Source organism: Zalophus californianus, chromosome 11 (assembly GCF_009762305.2).
Source record: "Zalophus californianus isolate mZalCal1 chromosome 11, mZalCal1.pri.v2, whole genome shotgun sequence".
NCBI classification, from domain to species: Eukaryota; Metazoa; Chordata; class Mammalia; order Carnivora; family Otariidae; genus Zalophus; species Zalophus californianus.
In genome coordinates this window covers 58485052-58507962 of record NC_045605.1, presented here as the reverse complement: position 1 = coordinate 58507962, position 22911 = coordinate 58485052, and the positions used below count along the sequence as shown (strand labels likewise).

At 56.3% G+C, this 22911-nt stretch overlaps 1 protein-coding gene across 1 annotated transcript; it reads left to right on the top strand.

Annotated features, from left to right (window-relative positions):
• Positions 1-312: 312 nt before the first annotated feature.
• On the top strand, positions 313-22787 carry P2RY2 (purinergic receptor P2Y2). The gene is given in 8 exon segments (XM_027579238.2): positions 313-556; positions 14661-14779; positions 14782-14988; positions 14991-15046; positions 15048-15113; positions 15115-15465; positions 15467-15574; positions 15576-22787. Coding segments are annotated over 7 exon segments (1137 nt in total). The 5' UTR covers positions 313-556; positions 14661-14664; the 3' UTR covers positions 15810-22787.
• Positions 22788-22911: the final 124 nt, after the last annotated feature.

Below are 22911 nucleotides of genomic sequence, written 5' to 3'. Positions count from 1 at the left end.
GACCAACTCCGCCGATTTAGTGTCTCTGAAAACCTGCCCACATCTCGTGTGAGGCAGGCGGGCGGCCGCCGTCCCGCCAGGCGCTATAGTCAGTCAGTAGCCGCCGACGCCTTCCCTCTGCACGCGTATCGCCGCGGTGTCGCCGCGCCTCTGGCGCGGGGTCCGTCCTGGCGGGAGGGGCGGTACCAGCCCGTGTCCAGAGTCCGCCTCGCCCTGGCCTGTCCGGGCCTGGGCAGAGTTAGTTATAGGCGGGGCGGGCGGGGCTCCGGGCACGTGGGTCCCGGCGGCGGCGGCGGCGGCGGTGGCGGCGGGAGCCGGGCGGCCGAGCGCCCCGCCGACGTGCCGGGCCGGCCGCCTGGAGGGACCGGAGGCGGGGGGAATCGGCAGGCGCGCCCGGGACGCGGCGGCTGCCCCCTCGGCGCTGGGCCGGCAGAGCCGTGCGCGTGGTCGTCCGAGTGGCGCGCGGCTCGGAGCAGTGCGAGTGCGCCGGTGGGGCCGTGGTCGGGCTCCGTCTCCAGCGGCGCGTCCAGCTCCCGGAGCGCGATCCGATACCTCGGTGAGTGTGGGTCGGCGTCTTTGGGAAAGTCTGAGTATCAGTGGGGGAGTGCGTGCGCCCCGGCGGGTCGGGTGGCTGAACCTGTGGGACTTGTTTGTGTGTGCTCTGGTGGGAGCGCCCCGAGGCGTGGGCCAGCGCCCCGGAGACCCGCGAGCCCCTGGAAGGCCGGCTGCGCCCCCTCAACCCAGGGGCACCCTGGGCGCCCACCCCGCCGGGGCCTCGTAAAACTGGGGGCGGGGCGGGGTTGGGGGTGGGGGTGGGGGTTGGGACAGTGGCCTGGAAGGACAGTTAAGCCTCTCTCAGGGGACTTTTAATCTGGAAGGCGGTGCTGTAGGCAGGGTCAGATTGAAGAAAGGCAGTGTCCTCCCTCCTCTCCCCAACTGCGCACGGCAGCGGGTTTCGCCCCCCTTCCCCAGGAGCCAGACCCAAGGGCCAGGCCCAGCTGTGGATTCAAACTGCCAGTTTGGGGTCTGTGGGGCTGGTGGCGCTGTTCCTTTCAGCATGGCATCCTCAGCTTCCCTGGACCAGCAGCCTGAGGTGCCCGGTTTGTTTGGGGCTCTAGGCGGGAATAATGGGGAGCTTTTGAAGGCTAGGGTGTGGCCCTGTTAAGTCCCAGTTATCTGTGTGTGGGAGTGGTTGGGAAGGAGATTCTTTAAGCAGATAGGGCCCACAAAAGCTCTCTGGAGACTCAAACCTCTGTTCCAGTCCTGCCTTGGCCCCTGTGTGACCTTCTCTGAGCCTCGGTGGCCTCATCTGTGAAAGGGGATCAGTAATACTCTGGAACTTGAGGGCCGTTGAGTTGCTGATGTGTGGGTCATGTTCAGTACCAGTGTCCTTCTGGGTAGGCCCGATGCTTGGGTATCCCGGTGGGGTCAGTCCTTGGAGGAAACCTCCTGAAACCCATATCTCAGCTATTCTCTTCCCTGGGCTAGCAAGACCCAGCTTGAACCCTTAACCTGGGACTCAGGGCCTCCAAGAACTGCTCCTTGCCAACCTCTCCAGCCCCTTCTCCTGCCTGACCCACCACCCTCTCTAGTGATGGCGTGTAGCACTGCCTGAAATGCCCTCCTAGCCTCATCTTCCTCAGTTGGAGAATTACCCAGGCTTGGGGCCCAGCTCAGAGTTCCCCTCATTGGGGAAGCCTTCCTTGATCCCACAGTTGGGTTGGAGCCTCTTCTGACTATTTCAAGTCCCAGTGCTGACAGCCCTGGTTCCACCTTGTACTGTACGGTCTCTGGGTCCAGACGTCTGGGGCCCCTGGAGGGCACAAAGTGGCTCTTGCTCATTTCTCTTTTGCCAGCACCCTGCACAGGGCTGAGCTGAACTGAGAGAGCAGTAGGAACCCCTATCCCCTGCCCCCCTGCCCCCTGCCCCCAGCTTTCCCAGGGAAGGCATGTCTACAGTGGAGCTCCGTGTCATCACAAAGTAGAGGGAACTAGAATCCAGTCATTGAGGTAGGTGACACAGGTTGTCAGGACAGTGTGTTCTGGGACACTACAAGACCCAGAGTGTGCAAGCTGAAAACTTTGATTTCATCCTGAAGGCCATAGGGAGCCATGAAAGGTTTATGGACAGGGAACATCCATGGTTAAAGCAGGATTTCAGAAAGATCTTTCTGGCTGCCAGGTGGAGAATGGATCAAGTAGTGCTATACAAGGAGGTCAGATAGAGACACCAGAACCATCCAGGCATTATTTATACTCTGAGCCCTTGATCCCTCGGCCAAACACTTCCCTCAGCCCTTAGGTGCTCGGGGTGAGGAATTTGGGGACACTTAGGGCTTCCCTTCCCCAGTGGGAGCCAGGAGACCTGCAACTGATCCCATCCCAGCTCTTCCCCCAACTTGCTGGGTGACCTTGGGGCAGTTCCTGCCCTGCCAGCCTTTAAAAGGAGGCCAGCACTGGTCAGGTCCTGTGTCGAGAGTATGGGCTTGCGGAGGCCACCACACGAAAGAATTGTCAACCTCCTCTCCTTCCTGCCTTGGAATGTCCTGGGGTCGAGCCAGAGGAGTTGGAGGATCACACTGGGCGACCTTCATAAATGGTTGGCAGGCTTGGGCTACAGAGTGAGGGTATGACCCCTCCATTCCTATCTCTTCCTGCCCAGGATGCACAGGGCTCTGGGGCTTCTGGAGCCGCTAAGGACCAGCTAAAAGAGTACGAGAAATCACCAAGGCCTCATGGGTGAGTGCTTTGATTTGGCTTCTTTCCTGGCTGTAGCCCTTAGAGAGGCCACGGTGCCCTCTAGGTGTCAGTTTTGCCATCTGTAAATTGGATGTGACTATCCTTGTACCTTCAAATGCAAGGTTGCTATGACGATTCTTAAGACAGTAGTCAGGAAAGGGCGTTGTAAGCGGTGGAGTGCAACGCACAAGGAGAAGTGTGATATTCAGAGACTTCAATGCGTTTTGAAGATACTAGAACATGGATGCAGTAACAAGGGGTTGTGCTAGTTACTGGAATCTTAACTGACTGCCTTCCTCCCCCTGTGCCCCCTCTGCAGAGGCAGCTTACTAGGAACAATTTATAAAAGTTCCTTATTTTGTCCTCTACCAACCCTATGACAGAGGAATTATTACCCCTATTTTGCAGATGAGGAATGAGAGGCTCAGAGTTTCCTTCCCAAGATCACAGAGCCGAGGTGAAAGCTAGGGCTTCTGCCTCCCTGACCCAACTTACCTCTCCCTGTTCAAGACAGAAGTTCCATCTGAGTAAGGCCTGCTCCTCTGGCTTTCAGGCTGAAGGAAGTTTGAATCTTGCCCGGGAAACGTGACTTTAGGTCTTGCTCGTGGCCTGATGAACCATGCTGCTCACAGGACCAGGGAAGCCCCGCTGATCCAGCGAGAAAGGTGGAGGCTCTCCTAGTGAAATCCTCTCTCTTCCTGAACTGTCTCCTGTGGGCCTGGCTGGTGCACTCTTTGACCCACACCTTCCTTTGGCTGCCTTTGGGTCCTCAGTCCTGGCCTCTCCCAGCCATCCGGTCCTGATGGGGTGAGGCTGGCTGTGGGGCCTTCCCTGACCTCTCTGCTCATCCTCAAGGTCAGTTGCAGGACTAGACCAGCCTGCTTTCTCTCCATCCGTATCACCCAGCACAGGCTGGGCACAGAGCAGGTGCCAGGGAGTGCTTGGGAAATGAATGACCGTGTGGAAGTGAGTGTGTAGTGGAAGAGGGGGGCCTTGCTCCATGGGGAGCTACAGTTGGTGCTTGAGCAGAGGAGTTCCTCCACTCCCCTGTTACAGCATCTCCTAGGCCTGAGTATTTCTGGTCCAGAGTGAGTAGCTGGAGTCCCTGATGGGAGGGTGGGCAGCCTGGGCCCTCCTGGGCAGCTGCTTCCTCCTTGGGCCCCTACCCTGGCACCCTGGCCCTGGGTTTACAGTGGCAGCAATACTGCTTGGGCCCTGGAGCATGGGAGGAGGGCCTCCTTCAAGCCTCCTTCAAGCTCCCCTCCCTCAGGGGAGGCTCCTGGCGTTGCTCTAGCTTCCTGGTGAGTGCCCGGCGTCCCCAGCCCCAGCTGCGGGAGGAGGAGTCTTGCTATGACTGTGCTGTGGGCCGGCAAGGATGCTCCCCATCTCAGAGAATCCAGGGCTAAGGGACCAGCGCCTCTCACTAGACCATTACATGTGTAGTCTCCTCCTTGGTCTCCTCCCTTTAGACCCCTCTGTTCTATCCACTTTGCATGTGGCACCATCATTGTCAAGGTCACTCTGACTATGTCCTTCCCTGCTTAAGCCTGGCCATGGCTCCCCATTGTCCTCAGGATAGAGGCTGAGCTCCTCAACCTGGCAGTCAAGCCTTTTCATGTGAGTCCCTCAGGCCCACACACATTCTGTGCCACCAACCCCTCCATACCAGTCTCACATGACCCGAGGGCCACACTAGCACACCACTAAGTCTTTGCACACGCTCTTCTTTCCGCCTTCAGTGCCTTCCTCCCTTTCTCATCCACCTGCCAAACTCCTAATCTTCCATCAGGTCCCAGATCAAATGATCCCACCTCTGCGCAGCCCCCACAGGCTGGTTAGGAGTTCCCCTGGGCTCTGTGGCTCCTGGGCTTCCCTTGGTCGTGGCTTAATCACCCAAGTGGACCTAGTCCATGTCTGTGTCTTTCTCTCCATCCAGAGTGGAGCTCCTGACCAAGTCTGATCTGAGTCTGGGTTTGCGGGGTCTCTCTGCGGTTGGGCACATGGGGACACTGGCAAGTGTTTGCTAAGACTCTGTGGCTCCAGGGACAGTGATCTATGATTACATTGCTCTGAGAGTCCAGACTCCTGTGGTTTTGAGAATCTCAAAACCAAAGGCTATCAGAGGCAAGTGAGTAACAGACCTGAAGAAACACTTAGAGCCAGAGACTCTTGGAATTGGACTGTCAGAACCAACGAACTCAGGGCACCTGGGTGGCTCAGATGGTTAAGCGTCTGCCTTCGGCTCAGGTCATGATCCCGGGGTCCTGGGATCGAGTCCCACATCGGGCTCCCTGCTCCTTGGGAGCCTGCTTCTCCCTCTGCCTCTCTCTCTCTCTCTCTCTCTCTCTGTCTTTCATGAATAAATAAATAAAATCTTTAAAAAAAAAAAAAAAGAACCAATGAACTCAGAATTCTGGAAGCACCCAGAGTGAGACAGTCTCAGAATCACAGACTTACTTGTATCCTGTTCTATACTTTTGTACTTTTTTTCTACCTTGGCTTTCCCAATTCTCCCCTTTTCCTTCCAGGCTGGACCCTTCCTACTTCTCTCCAGACCTGACCACAGCCCCTTCCAAGAGCCTTCCTTGCCTACTCTGACCGTGACTTCTGCCCCCCTCCTGGTTACCCAGGAGGGCCCCCTGGTGAAAAGGGTTCCTGTGTCTCTTTGCTAGGACAGGTAGATGCAGCCCCCACATCAGGACAGGAGCATGATTTGCTAGCTGCATGGAGCACCACCTGCTCCCTTGTCTTACTCATTCCCTAGGAGCTGTCTGATAGAGTGGTGATTCTCCCCATTTGATCAGTGAAGAACTCGAGGCTCAGAGAGGGGAACTGACTTGACCAAGATTGCACAGCATGTGTGGTTCTAAGTTGGAGCCTGAACTCAGGGTTCTTTTTCTTGAGCCTGGCTAGAGGCATTTGGATGTGACAGGTCAGGGTGGAGTCCAGGGCACTGTGGTTCTGAACTGGTTCAGGTTAGCAGTGTGTCTCTAGAGCACTGGGCTGGGCTGGGCTGTGCTGGGTTGAGGAAGGACAGGTAGTTTGGAGTCCTGCTCAGGGCTGGGGGTGAGGGTGCCCAACCCCTCACTAAATATAATTAGAACACCAGACCTTGAGTAAGGCCCTTTCTCTTAAGGGGTCTCAGTCTCCTGACCCGTAACGTGGGACGCCAGCCTGGTTGACCTGAGACCTATACGCACATGTTCTCCCAGTGCGTGGCCCCCACAGCCAGGATTCTAGGGGCTTCCAAGAAGGAGAGAGACCTCCAAAAGGGGCTGCCAAACCCAAAGGTCTCCTGGGGGAGGCTGCAAAGTCTTCACACAACGGCACCTGCTGATAACATCTGAGGTTACCCCTCAGCTGTTTCCCCAGATCAGCCCCAGTGCTTGTGGTGCAGAAAGCACACCAAGCAAAGTGGGGAGACTATTGGCCTTCAGCCCTGTGGGGTATATTTGGGGGGGCGTGGAGAATAACTTCCGAGGTCCTTTGTGTCCTCCTAGCCAGCCTTGCCTCTCTGCTTCCCTCAAGCCACAGGGGTGACTGTCGGTTCCCGAGACATACTATGTGATCTCTTGCTCTGGTTTTTTGCTCACTCTGCTTCTCTTCTCTTTCCACTCACCTGACTCCTCTCCATCTTCCAAAATGCAGGTCAGGTGTCCTCTCCTCCAGGAAGCCTTCCCTGACCACCCCACCCCCAATTCCCATAAAGGACCCTCTTGGCTGCTTCAACCCTGGTGCCTCTGCTTCCTTCAGCCCTGATCACCCTGAGTTGTCATCACCTGTTTCTGGGCCTTCCCCCGTCCTCCCCTGTGCTTTCCACCTTGACAGTGAGCTCCTTGAGATCACAGAAGGGTCCAACCCACCTTGGAGTCCCCAAGTGCCCTGCATGGGGACAGGCATAGAAATGGCAACCTTTGTAAAGGGTGAGTGAATTAAGGAGTATAGTGGGGTCTCGTTCCTGCACGGGGTCCCTGGACTGCCCTCCCTTCTGAGGATGGCCTTCAGGGTGGGAAACTTGATCTATAGCCAGTCTGGCTGTGACCTTGCTACTCTGCCCATGATTTTTGTGGGTTTCCTGCCTGTCTTGTCTTCCTGGGATGTTCCCATCCTCCCTGCCTTCCCCACCTGCTGAAATCATATCTTTTTAAATTATTTCGTAAAGTGAGTCTAAATCATCTCCTTTAACTGTCTCAACAACCTTATGCAGTGGGTGCTCTTCTTAGATTGTAAGGAAATTGGGACTCCGGTCATGGAGCTGAGACTCGTCCAGGTACCACAGCTGGGAATGGCAGCCCTGGGATTTCCCACCTGCCCTCTCCTGCCCCTCAGTGGTGTTCTGGGTCCAGGTCCTCTGTTTCCCCTCATAGCACCTCACCCCCAGCAGAGGCAGGTTGCAGGGGTTTCCAGAGTGGTGATGTCACACTGCCCTGCCAGGCTGGACAGGGCCAGCCAGATAGGCGGGGGAGTGGGCAGTGCATTCATTCTGGAGCTGCCCTAGTGGAGAAGCTGGAATGTTGTCCAACCGCCCTGGAAATTCTGCAGCCAGCCTGGAAACTGCCTCAGGCACTCCTCGTGGCTTTGCGTTAACTAGCCCGGGGCTACAAGGAGAAAGCTGGAGGTGGAACCAGGTAGAGAGGGCAGGTGGTCTGCCCCTCACTCACTGGTGACCTTGGATGAGATCTTGGGCGACCCTTTCCGGCCTTAGTTTGTTGTTGTTGTTGTTTTGATTTGTGAAATGGGTACAATAACCATCAGGGCTGCTTCACTCTGAGGAAATACCAGGAAGAGTAGATTCTAGTACCTAGAGCCCTAGAACACTAGGGTGTTCCCTCTGGCAGAGAACTGACCAGACAGGCAGAGCCATGGAGCTCAAAGAGGGCTGGTCGGGGAGCTTCCTGGAGCAGAGGATCTGGGCTGTGGAGGGTAAGAGGTAGTGATCAGGGGCACAGCTCCTGAAGTCAGATCAAGACTGCATTTTGCTAGCTTTGTGACCCTGGAGAGATTAGTTAGCCTCTCTGAGCTTCTCAGGATTAAATGAAGAGGTCTACCTAATACGGACCTGGTACAGAGAAAGCATTCCACTCTTGTTATGATACATATGTTGGAAGATAAGGGAGGGCATCCCTGAGCAAAGATAGGGATTGCTCTCCCATGGGATTGCTTTTGCTGTGCTTGAGATGAGATGAGGCGAAGGCAGAGAGAGAGAGTTGTCTAGCAGGGTGGCAGGGGTTGGGTCAGCCAGGGCCTTGAATGCCAGGCTCAGGAGCTTGGACATTAGCCTGACGGCAATAGGGAGCCGTAGAAGGGCTTTGAGCTCAACAGCAGATGGTCAGATTTGTGTTTTAGGAAGACCCATGACTGCAGTATGAAAGATGGACTGTAGGGATGGGGTGGGGGCGAGGAGACAAGTGAGTAGGCTGGTGCAGTGGTCTGGAGAAGAAACACAAGCCTGAGGCCATGGGCTGGGGCCATTGCACTGGTTGAACTGATAAGGCTCGGTGAGTGACCGGTGGGTTACACGCGGTTGGGAAGGGGCTGCAGTGTCAAGGACATATCAGAGTTTTATAGTGTGGAAGGATGGATAGTAGAGATCCTTCTCAGAAATGGGAGGAATGGCCTTGAGAAAGTGCTCTGCTCCACCTTCGTCTGTTAAGTGAGGGCATCTCCTAAGGAGAAGAAGATGGGGTGGAGTGGGATGAAAGGTGAAGCTCTTTCCTTGGTCACTGGACTCTTCAGCAGGTTGGCAAATGGCTACCGGCTGGCTGCCCCGAGTCAGCCTGAGGTTCCAGGGACAAGGTGCGCTAGGAGAGCAGTGACCTGGGGGCATTTCCCCCACGCCACACCTCCTATCCCCTGCCCGCAGCCAGCTGTCTCCTCCTCTCTTCTCACTGCCCCCCATGCTTGCACTTTGCTTCTAGCCCTGGGACCTGGCTTTAGCTGTCTCGGACCCACTCCCCCGTTGTAGGGAAATGAAGCAGATGGAAAAAGGAAGGGGATGTCCTTTTTCTCCTCTGATGAGTCTGAGGTTCTAGTGGGTGCTGGGACTTGCACATCCAGAGGGGTCCCTCCACCAGGTAACCACCCCCTCAATGAAACCTTGTGCCTGGTGTGTGTGAGGGCCTCGCAGACAAGACAAGAGCCGGGGCCAGAATCCAGGAGGCCTTCGTTCCAGTCTTGGCTCTGTCCCTGGCCTATGGTGCGATCGTGTGACAGGGCCTCAGTTTCCTCCTCTGTCAAATGGGAGTTTGGTGCACGTGATTTCTAAAGGCTGTTCTAGGCCCCGTCTAGGACGGTGTGTGTGTGTGCACGCGCGCGCGCGCACGGTGTATACATCTGAATGTGACTGTGTATGTCTCTGGGTATCTGGGTACGTCCATGCCCGTGTGTGTTCATGTGTGTTTATAATACCTATGGGGGGAGAGATTAGAGGTGGGACAGGGAGGAGGACTCCAGATAGAGGCATAGCTTGAGCAAAACCGTTGGCGTAAGGACTGTCGAGCGTATACCAGGCAAGGAGGGTGTTGACTGCTACTGTAGGGACTGAAGCACAGACCAGGATGGAGGGAGGGGGCATTGGAGACGCAGCTCAGCTCTGCAGGATGTGGGGAAGACCTTCCTCAGCAGAGCCACACTCCTGTGAAAGGGGCTGCCCGGGGAGGGGGACTGGGAACAACCATCCCTGGACCACGTGAGCGAGGGTGGACAGCTAGGGAGTGCGGGTGGGCAGAGGGCACTCCTACTGGGACACGCGGGCACTGGAAGCAGGCCTGGGGAGGCTCTGCCTGGCTGACTCCTGCCACCAGGAGCCCAAGAGTGCACACTGTCTCCACTTCCCACAGAGCCCACGGGCGCGGCCTGCCCTGAGAAATGCTAGAAGCTGGGTGCAGTCCCAGGCCAGGGGACCTGTTTTTCCTATTTCCTGAAGAATTCCCTGCGTCCTGGTCCAGGCCTGCTCATTCATGAGTGAGGGACCCGAGCAGGCGCTGAGCATCCTGACTGAGAGCAGGGGCTGACCAGGTATGGGTTGTGCAAGGGTGGCTTCACTGGCTGGGAGGCTCATGCAGCCTCACTCGTGCACGTGTATATCCTGAACCGGGGTTCAGTAGAGGGATCCCCACCCTGCTCCTTCATCCCAGGCTGTGATGAATTCAGGTTTCAGAGCCAGAGAGCCCTGGTATCAAGCCCATGTTCTCCAATTCCTAGCAGTGTGACCTTGAACAAATAGCTTGACCTCTATGGCAGCATCTACTGAGGAGGGGGGTGGGGAGGGGTGAAATGAAGATGCTGCGTGGAAGCTGTTCAGCCAGGCTTGGCCCCTACAAAGTGAGGGGTTGGGGGTTAGGTAGAGGGCACCAGGACCAGGAACTCCTGATCCCAGACCGACCCAGGGATGACCTGAGCCAGGGATGAGCAAGATAAAAGAATGTGCTTGGCTCAGACAGCTGACCCACCTCCAGAATGCCTAGGTCCGGTTCCCCTCCCCCCTGGCATTTCCCTGCCTGGCCAGAGAAGGGCAGGGCTCTTGAAAGAGAGGCACTCCAGGTGCCTGTCAAGGGCCGGAGCCAGGAGCAGGCCTCAGGTGAGTTGGTCCCCCAGGAGTGTTCCAGGAGGCCACCTAGGGTCCGCAGCTGAGAAATCTTTGTCAGGACAATTCTGGGAGGCCCTGAGAGGAATAAGGGAAAGGAGGGCCACTGTCATAAAGCTCAGCCTCCTCTGGACTCCTATATCTTCTTGTGCTTGCTTCATTCATTCATTCTCTCATTCATGTCATACCTGCTCTGGATCAGGCCTCTTGCTGGATGATTGGGACAGAGAAAAGAACCAGATGGACCCAGCCCTCTGGGAGCACCTGGAATGTGTTGGGTTAGAGGGTGGAAGGACAGATTCCCAACAGGGTGTGAGGATATATCGGGGGTTGTGGAGGGGGAGAGTTTCAGAGATAGGGTGACATTTGAGAAGAGCCCTGGAGGGGTGGGCAAGATGAGGATCAGTGTGAGTGGGTTCTGGAAGGGCTTTCCAGGCAGAAAGAACAGCATGAGCAAAGGCAGGGAAGCCTGGCAGGGCACTTACAAGGCAGGGCCAGCCAGAACTGGGCACAGAGGGGCTGGCAAGTGGTGTTGGACAAAGTTAGGTGGAAGCTGGTCTCTAGGGAGCTAGGGGTGAGACCCCGAGGGCATTGGGGGTGAGGAGAGCCAGAGCGGAGGGCCAAGGGAGAGGGCTGGGGATTTCACTGTCTTCATAAGCAGGGGTTGGGGGGGCAGGAGAGTGTACTCACAGGTTGGTGGACCAGCCAGTGGAGGGGAGAGGGCAGGCAGGGTCATTCTGATGGGGGCCAAGGCAATGGAGTCCCCAGCTGGCCTGAGAGGGTAGAGGCCAGGACTGTCTTGAAACAGGTGGAAAGGACAGCTTCCTCGGTTCGTGAGAGACTTGGGGAAGTCTCCACCCCGCTCACTAGAATCGGAGATTCCACCCTTAGTGATTAGCAAGAAAATCTTTGTGTGGAGACACTGACTATGGCTTGGGGTGGGCAGGGGCAGGGGCAGGGTGGGGGGGAGAGGGCCCTGACCCCGAGGAGAGACCTGCCAGGCCTAGGCACTGTCATGTCTGATAACGAGTGCCCCTCCTCCCTACACCTGCTCCTCCTCCAGGCATCCGGCCAGCCTCCCTCGCCTGCCCCTCCCCTACCCAAACGCCCTCTGGGCCAGTCTCTCTGGCCTCTGTCCCTACCCCTTCCAGATCGCTCCCCTCTCAGGGTCCCCAGGCCTGGCCCCAGCTTGGGCCTTAGTGTCACTCCCTCGGCCCGCCACTCTCCCCTGCTGTACAGCCTCCCGCATTGGTGACTTGAGAGAGCTTCCTGAAGATTGCAGGAGAAGGCCACATCTGGGCTGAGCCTTGTAGCTCATACCACCACAGTGTACCTACTGTGTGCCAGGCGCTACTCCAAACATTTTACACAATCAAGTGACTCAATCCTCACAGCAGTTGTATGATGTGGGTTAATGGCCACATTTTACAGATGAGGCAACAAAGGTGGTCTGGCTCCAGAGGCCAGGTTCTTAACCACTGGAGTTTGCTGTGCTGAAGGATAAAAAGTTGTCATTGCAGCAAGTGGAGGTGAGGGGTGTGAATGGAGTCCAGGTTGAAGGAGCGCCATGAACCATTGCTGGGAGTGTGTGTTCGGTGCGTGCAGGAAACACAGGTCCCAGAGAATGGGGCTGGTGCGGCCGACAGCGGCTGGGTTAGGGAAACCTCCAGTGCCAGACCGAGGAGGAGCAGGGTTTTTGCCTGAGAATAGGCAGGAGCCACAGAGGGTTTCAAGCAAAGGAATGACTTTGTCTTTACAAAGACCCCTCTGGATTGGGGGGAACTGAGGCTAGAGGCAGGAGGGGTGGAGGCAGCACTGAACTGCATGGAGTAGGGGTTGGGTACAGGAAATGCTTTAATGCCAGGTCCTGAGGCCTGGCTCTGGGCAAGAGGGGTCCCAGTAGGCCAGCCCTGGCCAGAGATCCCCCTGGCAGGGGGAGCTGCCCCCTCTCAGCTTGGCACCACAGAATCTCCCTGCCTCCTCACCCTGGATCAGCCCTGCCTCCTTGAGGAGGAACCTGCCTCTGTGGGAAGGAGGTGCACGCTCCCTTCTTCCCGGTGGCACCTTTGCTGACAACAGGAGACAGAGAGATTTGGGGTCGGGGGGATGGGGGATGGGGAGAGAAGGGAAACTGAGGGACCTATGTGTCTTTCAGCCCCCTAATCTCAACCTCAGGGGCCCTGAACTATTGCTTCCAGGCTGGGCAGGAAGCTCATGGTCTAAGAGAGTGGATGTTACCCGGCCCTACAGAATCTGCAAGTCCCAGCCTCCCAGGACCTCAGGTTCCAAAATTGTGTACAGGTCCTGGATTCCTAGAACTGGGAGCACTCACGTGTCATCTGCCCTCTCCGGCCTCCCAGACACACCCACACACAGGACACAGACCTTTCCGCAGGCTCTGCTAGAAGAGCGCTTGCATACCCCCCAAGCAGTGAGGTCACTACCTCATTCCTATAGCCCCTTCCATTGTGGGGTGGACCTGGATAGGAATTGCAGACATCCCTAGCTATGTGACCTTGGCACAAATTATTTGAATGATCTGTGGTCTTCGACTCTTTAGTGGAAAACTGGGCATGATAACCTGGTTTCCAGAAGCATGTTGTAAAAATGGAATGAAATAACATTTATACAGCATACCTAGTAGTAGGGTTTGAAAATATCAGCTCCCTTATGGGGCGCCTGGTGGCTCAGTCAATTGAGCGTCTGCTTTTGGCTCAGGTCATGATCCCAGGGTCCTGTTTCTCCCTCTCCCTGCCATTCCTCCTACTTGTGCTCTCTCTCTCTGTCAAATAAATAAAATCTTAAAAAAAAAATATATCAGCTCCCTTTGCCCCTTCCCACTGTTAGAAAGCTATTCTCGTGTTTGTCCCAAATCTGCCTACCTGCTATGACTTCCAACCTGCCCCTGGGACCTTTGGGCACATCTTTGCCCTCCAGACTGGGATTTCTGTCCCCTGCCTCGCAGCTGAGAGAGAGCTCTTACTGGTCCCACTGGGGATACGGAGAGGAGTAAGGTGGACAGCCTCCAGGTGCTCCCTCTCTGGGCGGTCAGGCCCCCTGTTGTGTTATATACCCGCTGGGGACGAGGGTAGAAGATCCTCAAGATAGTGGTGGTGTGTGAAGAGAAACTAGGTAGACCTGGGGGAAGCTTAATTTGCCCCACAAAAGAAGTCCCCCCTCTGCTCCCATCCCCATCTCTGTCCCAGACTTCCCTGGAATCTTCAGGAGGGTCACTGTCCCATCTGGTAGCCTCATAGGCCAGGAATAGACTGCCATTTACAAATGCAGAAAGTGCCAGAATATAGGCGTCCCTAAAAACTATTTGCCAGAGGTGAATGAATGACCTAACGGGGGAGACCCTTAGAAATACTCCCTCAAATGCCAAAATACCAGGCACGGGGCCAGAGCCTCTCCAGAGAGTGGAAAGATGAGCTAAAGGAAAGAACTTTTTTTTTTCTTTTAAAGAGGAGAGAGAGGGTTGGGGGACAGAGGGAGAGGGAGAGAGAGAATCGCAAGCAGGCTCCATGCCCAGCACAGAACCCAGCGAGGGGGCTCAATCTTACAACCCTGAGATCATGACCAGAAATCAGGAGTCAGACATTTCCTGACTGAGTCACCCAGACGCCCCTAAGGAAAGAACTTTCTAATGCCTCCCGGAGGGTAGGGGCTGCCCTGTGGCCAGAAATGCCTCAGCAGGCAGTGGGCACTCGGTGTGAGGTGGACCCAGTCATCCTTAAAGGCCCCTTTCTGTGAATCTGAGATGACACTGCTCGGGGACCCCCAGCTCCTCAGATTCTAAAGCTCAGGATCCTCAATCTAGAATTCTGTGCTCCTGAGGTTCTAGAGCAGGGTCACCAAAAAAAAAATTTTTTTTTTTTAAGGCCAGATGGTAACTATTTTAGGCTTTGGGTAACATATAGTCTCTGTCACAACTGTTCAACTCTTCATAAATAGATGGGTATGATTATGTTCCAATCAAGGTTTTTTGTTTTGTTTTGTTTTGTTTTACAGAAATAGACTGGTGGGCTGCATCTGGCCCTCAGGATGTAGTTTGCCTACCCCTGTTCTGAAGTTTTAGAGGTACGTGGCCCTGATATTCATGGATCTCAGGCCTTCTCGAAGCCTAGTGTTTCACGGTTCTGGGCCTTCTGGGTCCAGGGAGAGAGCCAGGTCGGATGGCTACAAAGGCCTTGAACGTGGTTGGGCAGATCTGAACCAAGGGGATCTGTGGGTGCGTGGGGCCCCTCATGGTCCCGGTCGGGTGGCTGTCAGGCCTCCCCCCCTGAGCCCCGGTCATGACCCCTGACCGCTCTTCCCCCCGCCCCTCCCCCTTCAGGGCGATGGCCACAGGCCTGGGCCGCTGGAACGGCACAGTCAATGATTCCTGGGAAGGGGACGAGCTGGGCTACAAGTGCCGTTTCAATGAGGACTTCAAGTACGTGCTGCTGCCGGTGTCCATGGCGTGGTGTGTGTGCTGGGGCTGTGTCTGAACGCCGCCGCACTCTACGTCTTCCTGTGCCGCCTCAAGACCTGGAACGCGTCCACTACGTACATGTTCCACCTGGCCGTGTGCGACGCGCTGTACGCCGCATCCCTGCCGCTGCTGGTCTACTACTACGCCCGCGGCGACCACTGGCCCTTCAGCGTGGTGCTGTGCAAGCTGGTGCGTTCCTCTTCTACACCAACCTCTACTGCAGCATCCTCTTCCTCACGTGCATCAGCGGTGCACCGGTGCCTGGGGGTCCTGCGCCCGCTGCGCTCGCTGCGCTGGGGCCGCGCGCACTACGCCCCGCCGCGTGGCGGCCGCCGTGTGGGTGCTGGTGTTGGCCTGCCAGTCCCCCGTGCTCTACTTCGGTCACCACCAGCGTGCGGGGCGGCCGCACATCACCTGCCACGACACCTCCGCGCCCGAGCTCTTCGGCCAGTTCGTGGCCTACAGCTCCGTCATGCTGGGCCTGCTCTTTGCCGTGCCCTTCGCCATCATCCTGGTGTGCTACGTGCTTATGGCCCGGCGGCTGCTGAAGCCGGCCTACGGGACGTCGGGAGGCCTGCCGCGGGCCAAGCGCAAGTCAGTGCGCACCATTGCCGTGGTGCTGGCCGTCTTCGCGCTCTGCTTCCTGCCTTTCCACGTCACCCGCACACCTCTACTACTCCTTCCGCTCGCTGGACCTCAGCTGCCACACCCTCAACGCCGTCAACATGGCTTACAAGATCACCCGGCCACTGGCCAGTGCCAACAGTTGCCTTGACCCCCGTGCTCTACTTCCTGGCGGGGCAGAGGCTCGTGCGCTTTGCCCGAGATGCCAAGCCACCCTCAGATCCCTCTCCTATTGCCCAGGTTCGCCGCAGAGGGGGCCTGCGCAGGTCGGACAGGACTGACATCAAGAGGACAAAAGATGTATCGACCAGCAGTGAGGACTCTAGGCGGACAGAGTCCACACCGGCTGATGGTGAGAACACTAAGGACATGCGCTGTAGGACCTGAACCCCTCAGGCCTGTGCAAGTTAATATGGGGAGGGGGTGCTGTAGGAACTAGGACTTCTTCAGATGGGATGGTCTCCCCAGATAGGGCCCATTCGTGACTCATGCCTGATGGTCAAGGGAGCCATGACGTCAATGCTCTGTCATTTGGCAGGGGCTCAGAATGTTCTCTGTGGTCCAGAGATCTCAACAGTCCCTATGACGCCAGTCACAATTTGTATGTGTGAGCTGGGGAATAAGGCTTCAAGAAAGGCAAGGGTAAGGGGCCAATGCCGCCCCTGGCCTGACTCCCACGTAAATAGCTGGCTGTGCCTGCCAGGGTATCCAGCCTGATCAAGTCAAATGGAAGAAACAGGCCCAGAGGGGAAAGTGACTTATACCAAGGTCACAGTCTGGGCCTGAGCCACCTAGGAGGGGCAGGGTTTCAGGCTGACCGAAGGACCCTGGTAAGGGGGTCAGGGCTGAGCCAGAGCTTCCTACAGAGGGGTCTAGGGCAGGTCTGGATGCCCCAGTGGACACACCTCTGAGGAGGAGCCCCATCCTGAGAGACGAACGTAACGTCAGGGAACCGATGTCATAACCCATCTGGAGGCTCCCCTGGGCTGGGAGCCAGTTGGAGGCTGTAACTTCTACTAAAGTTGTTGCCTGCTGCGCTGTGCCCTATGGTATGGTTTGAGGATGAAGATACGGCCTAAGAAGCTCTCACCATCCACACTGGGGTCCTTTCTCCAACCCGTACTCTTGTGCCACCTGCCTTCCCACTAGCTGCCTCAGCAAACAGGAGCCAGATGGGGTCCTGTTCTTGGAATCTTCCAGTTGAGGGCTTAATGGCTATGACCAGTCGTGTTGGTAAATGTTAAACCGTCTAACTGGCTCTCCAGGGGGTGAGGGGAACCCCTTATTTGTAGCCTTGCCAACTGCCATGGTGCAAATATGCCTGCCTTGGCCAATTTCAGACTACTAATGTGATGTCAGCCTCCTTGCAAAATTCCTGAAAATTTTGGAGCAAGCAGGTCCCAGATGCTCCAGCACACCATGGAAAACGCTGAGTGGTTGGGGCTGTGGACCAGGGGCTCAGGGAGGCTTCCTGGAGCGGGGGACGCTCCTGAGCTGTAGCTTCTGAGGAAAGCAGTTCATCAGAGAAGAACATCCAGGTGCAGGGTGCATCCCGGGCAAAGACATGGGGACAGGAAATCAGGCTAAGCAGGAACTGGAGGCAGGCCGGGCAACCGGCACCCAGGCTATGGGAGGAGATCCACTTCTCTTCCTGTCCCGTCCTCTGCCTCTTGGGAAAATCCAGCTATATGGCATTATAGTTGGGTGCTCAGCTTGGGTCAGGGCTTCGGGTGAGGGAGATCTTTCTCACCTGTGACAGATTCTGGGTCCAGCCAGGATCACTGCGGAGATTTGTAGAGCTCAGCTGAACAGGGCCCAGCTCAGCCTTAGGGCAGGGGGTAGGGCAAAGCTGACAGGCTTCACTCTTAATCTCAGATGTAAAGACTCACTCCCTCTCCCTCTGGGAGACCCCTTGCCCTATCGGCCCACTTTGCCTGAGAGAAGATTCTTTCCCCACCCAAATTCTGCCTGCCTCTTATGACTTCTTCACCCTTCCCATTCTACTTTGTCAGAATGGGGCATCCCCCAAGGGTTCTCTATTTAGAGTCTAGCTCCTCAGCTCCCTCATGCAACAGGGGACCCATCACAAGCCATGACCCAGGAAAATTACTCTGCATTGCAATGTGGGTGACCTGCTCAAAGTAGTGTGAAATGCTCACCTCCCATATTCTAGGTCCTATACTTCTGTTAATGTAACCAGAGTCCCCGTGAGCTTTTTTGTGACTATCTTTTGCAGACTGTCCTTGAGCCTTTCCTGCAGGCCCAAGCCTATCTCTTTCCTACCAGCTGCTGCTCAGGCTGAACCCCATCCTAGTTTATAGGAACCCCATACCCAGGTAAGATTACACCCAAGAGTGTAAATGCTGGGCTATGATTCCCTCAGCCCTGCTTAGACCAGAGGCAGGAGGTTATACATTGTGATTTTGGGGACTCCTGAGTGTGCATCTGTGGTTGGGGGTAGGGCTGTGGCCACCAAATGCCCAAGTACCCTTAGTTCCCATTTCTTTCATGTCCTGCCTACCTACTCCTCAAGCAGTTGTCCTGGAGACCCTGAGAACCCATGGCCCTACAGCACATGGAGCCAACACTATGGCTGAGCCCCAGGAAGCCTTTCTTGAACCAGCTGCCTGCACATATCTAAGGACAAAGGACCTAGGGAAAAGGAGAGCCCTACTCACCATCTAATCCAGTAGCAGACACTGGTGGGGGTAGGGAAGTGAGACTCTAAGGGAACCAGGGGACAGGCCCAGGGTTCCACCCCTGGGCCCCAGTCAGACTGCCTGACCCCTCATGTGGATGTCTGGCCTTGCTGCTCAGGGCCGAAACCATCCACCTAGCGGGTGAGGTTCCTGACCCTCCTGCCTTGTGCTATTTTCAGCCCGAGTAAGAGCAGGATTTTCCACTCCCAGCCCCAGACCATTGTCCAGTAGTGACGTGGGGGACCTGCCTGCTCTCAAAATATCTCCTCTTACTCACTGGGCCTCTGTGCTCCCTCCCAACCACCCCACCTCCTCACCCTGACATCACTTCCTGGGGCTGTTGACTCTTGAAGGCCACTGTGAAAAGGCATAGCCACCTGACAGGGACCCCAGGGATTATCCAGCCCAGCTGTAGACTTGAGAGGGGTGGGGCCCTGCCCAAGGTCACTCAGCAGGTCAGCGTGGCACCTGGATGTGTGCCAGGGGCTCAGGCTGTCCCTGCTGCTCTGCTCCCTTTAGTTCAGGTCAATGCCTTTGTGGGATTCCTGTCATCACCCTCACTGCCCCAGCTCTCCCCACCCTGGTGGATGGAGCTGGTGGGCGGAGCTGTGGCACTGAGGCCAGGGGCATAGAAGAGGAGGGGGGGGCAGTGGGCGGGGGGAGGAACTAGTCTTGGTGAGCTCTGCATCCAGGACGCGGCCCTGGCACACAGGGGGTCTCTGCCCTGGGGGGGCAGGTGGACCCAGGGCCCAGGAGGGAGGTTAGGCCCCCAAAGCTACCCCTCTGCCACCACCCTTGTCATGACAGACTTGAGCTGTTCCGTTCAGTCAAGCTCATGAGGAAGGGTACTCATGTATTAACGCAGGCCCCAGGCACCTCTTGTCTCTATTATTTATTCTTCCCCACAACTGTGTGAAATAGACATTATTATCCCCATTTAGCAGAGGAGGGGACAGGCTCTGAGAAGTGAGGACTTGCTCCAGGCTATACAGGCAGTCAGGGGGCGAGTCACGATCGAATCTGAGTCCATCAGATGCCCAGATTAGTTCCTTTCCAGCATCCCATTCCACTTGCAACCTCTGCTGGGCAGGAGGGTGTGTAAGCAACCCTCCGTGGGAATTCAAGATGAAAGGGGCAGTATAGTGGGGGTGGGGGTGGGAGCACAGACCCGGAGCCCATACCACCTCTGTCTGGAAGTTATCTCCACTTCCTGCAGCTGTAGCACCTTGGGCAAGTTACTGAACCTTGCAGGGCCTTGGTTTTCTCATTTCCAAAAGACATACCACCTCCCACACAGGCATTGGATCAATACGCACGAAACACTTGGTAAGCATTTACATGGCAGGCACGGTGCCAAGGTGATACAGAGGCAAACCAGCTGGACCCTACCCTCATGGAGTTGACATAATGTAATATATAACCGCACTAGGATACGTTATTGAAGGAAAGGAACGTCCAGCCAGTGAGCAACAGTGGGCCTCCTGTGACCCTAGGATGGAGGAGGAGGAGGAAAGCAGGTCTACCCTTGGCACTGGGTGGCCTTCCGGCCCATGAGCCTGTGTGTGTTTACAGAACCTTGTCCCTGTGCCAGGCTGTGAGAGGGCAGCAGGGAGAAGCAGAGGAGGAGGGAGGGAGGCCCTTGATATCGAGCTTCTGGAGCCAGCCCCTGTGGACCAGAGAGCTCCCACTCACCCATGGCAACAGCCATTTCTCCCTAACTGATGGTCCCCATCGTGGGGTGCTACAACTACTTCTTGGTTCAACCAAGAGCCCGGAGACCCAGGCTGCCAGGACCGAGAGCAGGCATTGAATGGGCAACTTTCGCTGTGTGACCGGAGGCTACCTGCCTGCCCTCTCTGGGCCACCCTCTGGAGCTTGGAGCCCTTCCCTCCCATGACCCAGTTGTCCCTGCCTCAGTTAGGGCATCAGCCACCTCGATCTTCAGCAAAGGCACAACTAACAGCCATTCCCCCAACCCCCTGGGCTCTCCGTTCTGAGGACTGGAGTGGGCAGCGATTCTCCCCTGGCATCAAGTGACAGAGAGGTAAAGCGACACCATTGGCACCCCACAGGGGCTTGGAGCGGAGCTGGTCCGCTGCCCGATGGCCCTGCCCCTTGCAGGTGGAGGGTGGAGTCTGGCCAGGAGTGCCTGAACTGCAGGGTGAGAGACGTGTTTGCCTTTCCACGCAGCATGTGCTGGTGAGGGGTGGAGAGTGGAGGGCAGATGAACCCCAGAAGCCAAGCTTTCCTCCTCCACTCCCCTGTGCACCATGTGCCTTGGTGAATCCCTTCGCCTCTCTGGGCCTCAGTTTCCCCATCTGCCATGGGGCTTGGCTCTGCCCAGCCGCTCTTCCTCCAATACAGGCTTCCTGAGTTTGCCTCTGTCTTGGCTCTCGTTCAGCCAGGTGTCCAGTGTCAATCCTCTTCCAGCCAGGAACAATGGGCCGGGCTGGGCCAGTCACTCATGGCCCCAGACTCAGTCCCCAAGGGCTCACCCTGGACTATTTTCAGCCCTTGGAGATGGAGTCAGAAAAGGATTTTCCACTCCCGGCACAATGGCTGCCCTGGACCATTGTCCAGCAGTGACCAGGAGACCCGCCCGCCCCAAAATATCTTCCCTCCGGGCCTCCCCAACTTGACATGGCTTCCCGGGGCTGTTAACTCCTGAAGGCTGTTGTGAAGCAGCGCGTGAGTCCCCTGGAAGACAGGGCCGGTTGGAATCAGTTTTCCCTCCTGGCAGGGACCCCATGGATGGTTTGACTGCTTGGGGGACAAGAGGCCCAGAGAGAGCTGTGCCTTGCCCAAGGCCACACAGCAGTCAGCGTGGGGACTAGATGCGAGGCCCCTGAAGCCTCCACTGCCCTCATCGGCACCAGCTGCGCCTTCTGAGAACTCACCTTGGAGGGCCTCAGGGGGGCGTGCTGGAAAGAGGCTTAAGGGACATGGGTGGAAGGGGGTGTATCTTGGGAACCTGGGGCACTCTACTCAGTCCTGTTTGTCGCGAATGTGGCTTTAGCTTGTGCTGAATTCGGGGTTACCAAGTTGTGGTTCTGGGAAAAGAAGGAGGTTGGGGGACCCAGGAAAGTCGAGGCAGGAGGAGCAGGGTTCTGGCCTAGCTCAGCCATCACCAGCTCCATGACCACAAATTCAATTTCTTTATAAAATGGAACTGCTAATACTTCTTTTTCCAGTTTACTGAACAGTGAGAATGCAGGAAGGCACAAACACAGCTATTTTATTTTCCTATCAGTACTGCCTGCTCAATGTCTAATTTCCCTTTCCCATCCATAAACTGTTTATGTGGCAAACTCCAAATATTTGAGTCACTTGTGGCTAACAAAGTTCATTCCAGCTTAAGGTTCCAAGCCCTACTTAATTTAATGCCCACCCCTCTTCTTCCCCCGTGCTGGGAGGACCCACCTCACCCCTCCTTTGGGTCCCTCTCTCCTCCGGATATCAGGCAAGGTGGGGAGGAGGAAAGGGACCAGTACACCTTCCCCAGGACTGCCACAGCCCTTTCTTGCTGTCCTTGCTTCTCTGGCTAGGACAGCATGACCAACAGTGCCCCTCCGAGTGGAGCCTTCCCAACAGCAGCCCACACCTTTGTGAAGAGTCTCTTCATTCACCCAGTCTGAGTGTGCCCCATCTTTCCTGCTGAGACTCTAACTCCTATGCCCCAGTCTCTTGAGTGACTTTCCGAGAGCACCTCTCACCTGGCTTGGTTCAGAACTCACAAACAGCAGGGATGTTTTCAGGGTCACTGAGCCCAGTGGTCAGCTTGTAGACTCAGCATGGAGGGTGGTAGAGGGCTGGGGTAATAAACTCTGAGAAGGCGTCTGACCCCAATTGTTTTCGGGTTTCTTTCAAAAGTAGGGTATTTTACCCCCTGTGTATCCTTAGGTTTATATCCTAGAGCCAAATTCCAAATCAGCAGCCACATGAAAAGTCCCACCTCATTGTGGGATTAAACTGTTAGACCAGCCTTTGTGACCAAAGCAACTGCAAAATGTGGGGGAGGAAATTCAAAGCCTACTGCATGGGTCACCACGCAGCCTGTGCTAATGCGTGTGTGCGTGCGTGTACTTGTGCGTGTGTGTTTATGTGTGTGTTGAGTTGTCACATCTGTGTTCCAGGGAGAGTGCTGAGGAGGAAGGGCAGCCCCCACAGACACCAAGGAGATACCTAGAGACAGAAGAGCTTTGAGTGGACAGCCACCCTGGAGGAAGCAGAGGGAAGAGGGGCTGCCAGGAGGTCAAACTAATGGAAGGGGATGGTAGGGAGAGACGGGGAGTGGGGAGAGAACCCGGTGTGTGCGTGCTTCATGGCCCAAGTCAATTAAGTTCTCTATTCTTAATTTACTACTAAGTCCCCAGCAGCCAGCTCTGGGGACCCCTTTCTACTCCCTTCATTCCGCGTTCTTCTCCCTTTTCCCCAGCTCCCATCCCTCCACACTCCCCATTTGCCTTCTCTTTTTGCTCCCCGTTCCCAGAATTCCTGGCAACAAAGGGAAGCAAACCGGGCAGTTCAGAGCATCAGACCCATTCCTTCCTTCTTGAGCCCTGGCTCCCCTCCCTCCTGCGGCTGTGCTTCTGACGCTGTAGGTGCCCAGTTCGCGGACGCTTCCCTGCTGCCCCCTGGTGGTCAGAGTGGCTGCCGACGCAGGACGGGGCCGGGGGGGGGGGGGGGGGGGGGGGGGGGGGGGGAGCTGCTGAGGTCCAGACCTTGGCCTGTGGAATGATGAGAGGAAAAGGATCCTGCTGGCGGCCAGATTGTTGGAGAGTGCGAGGTGG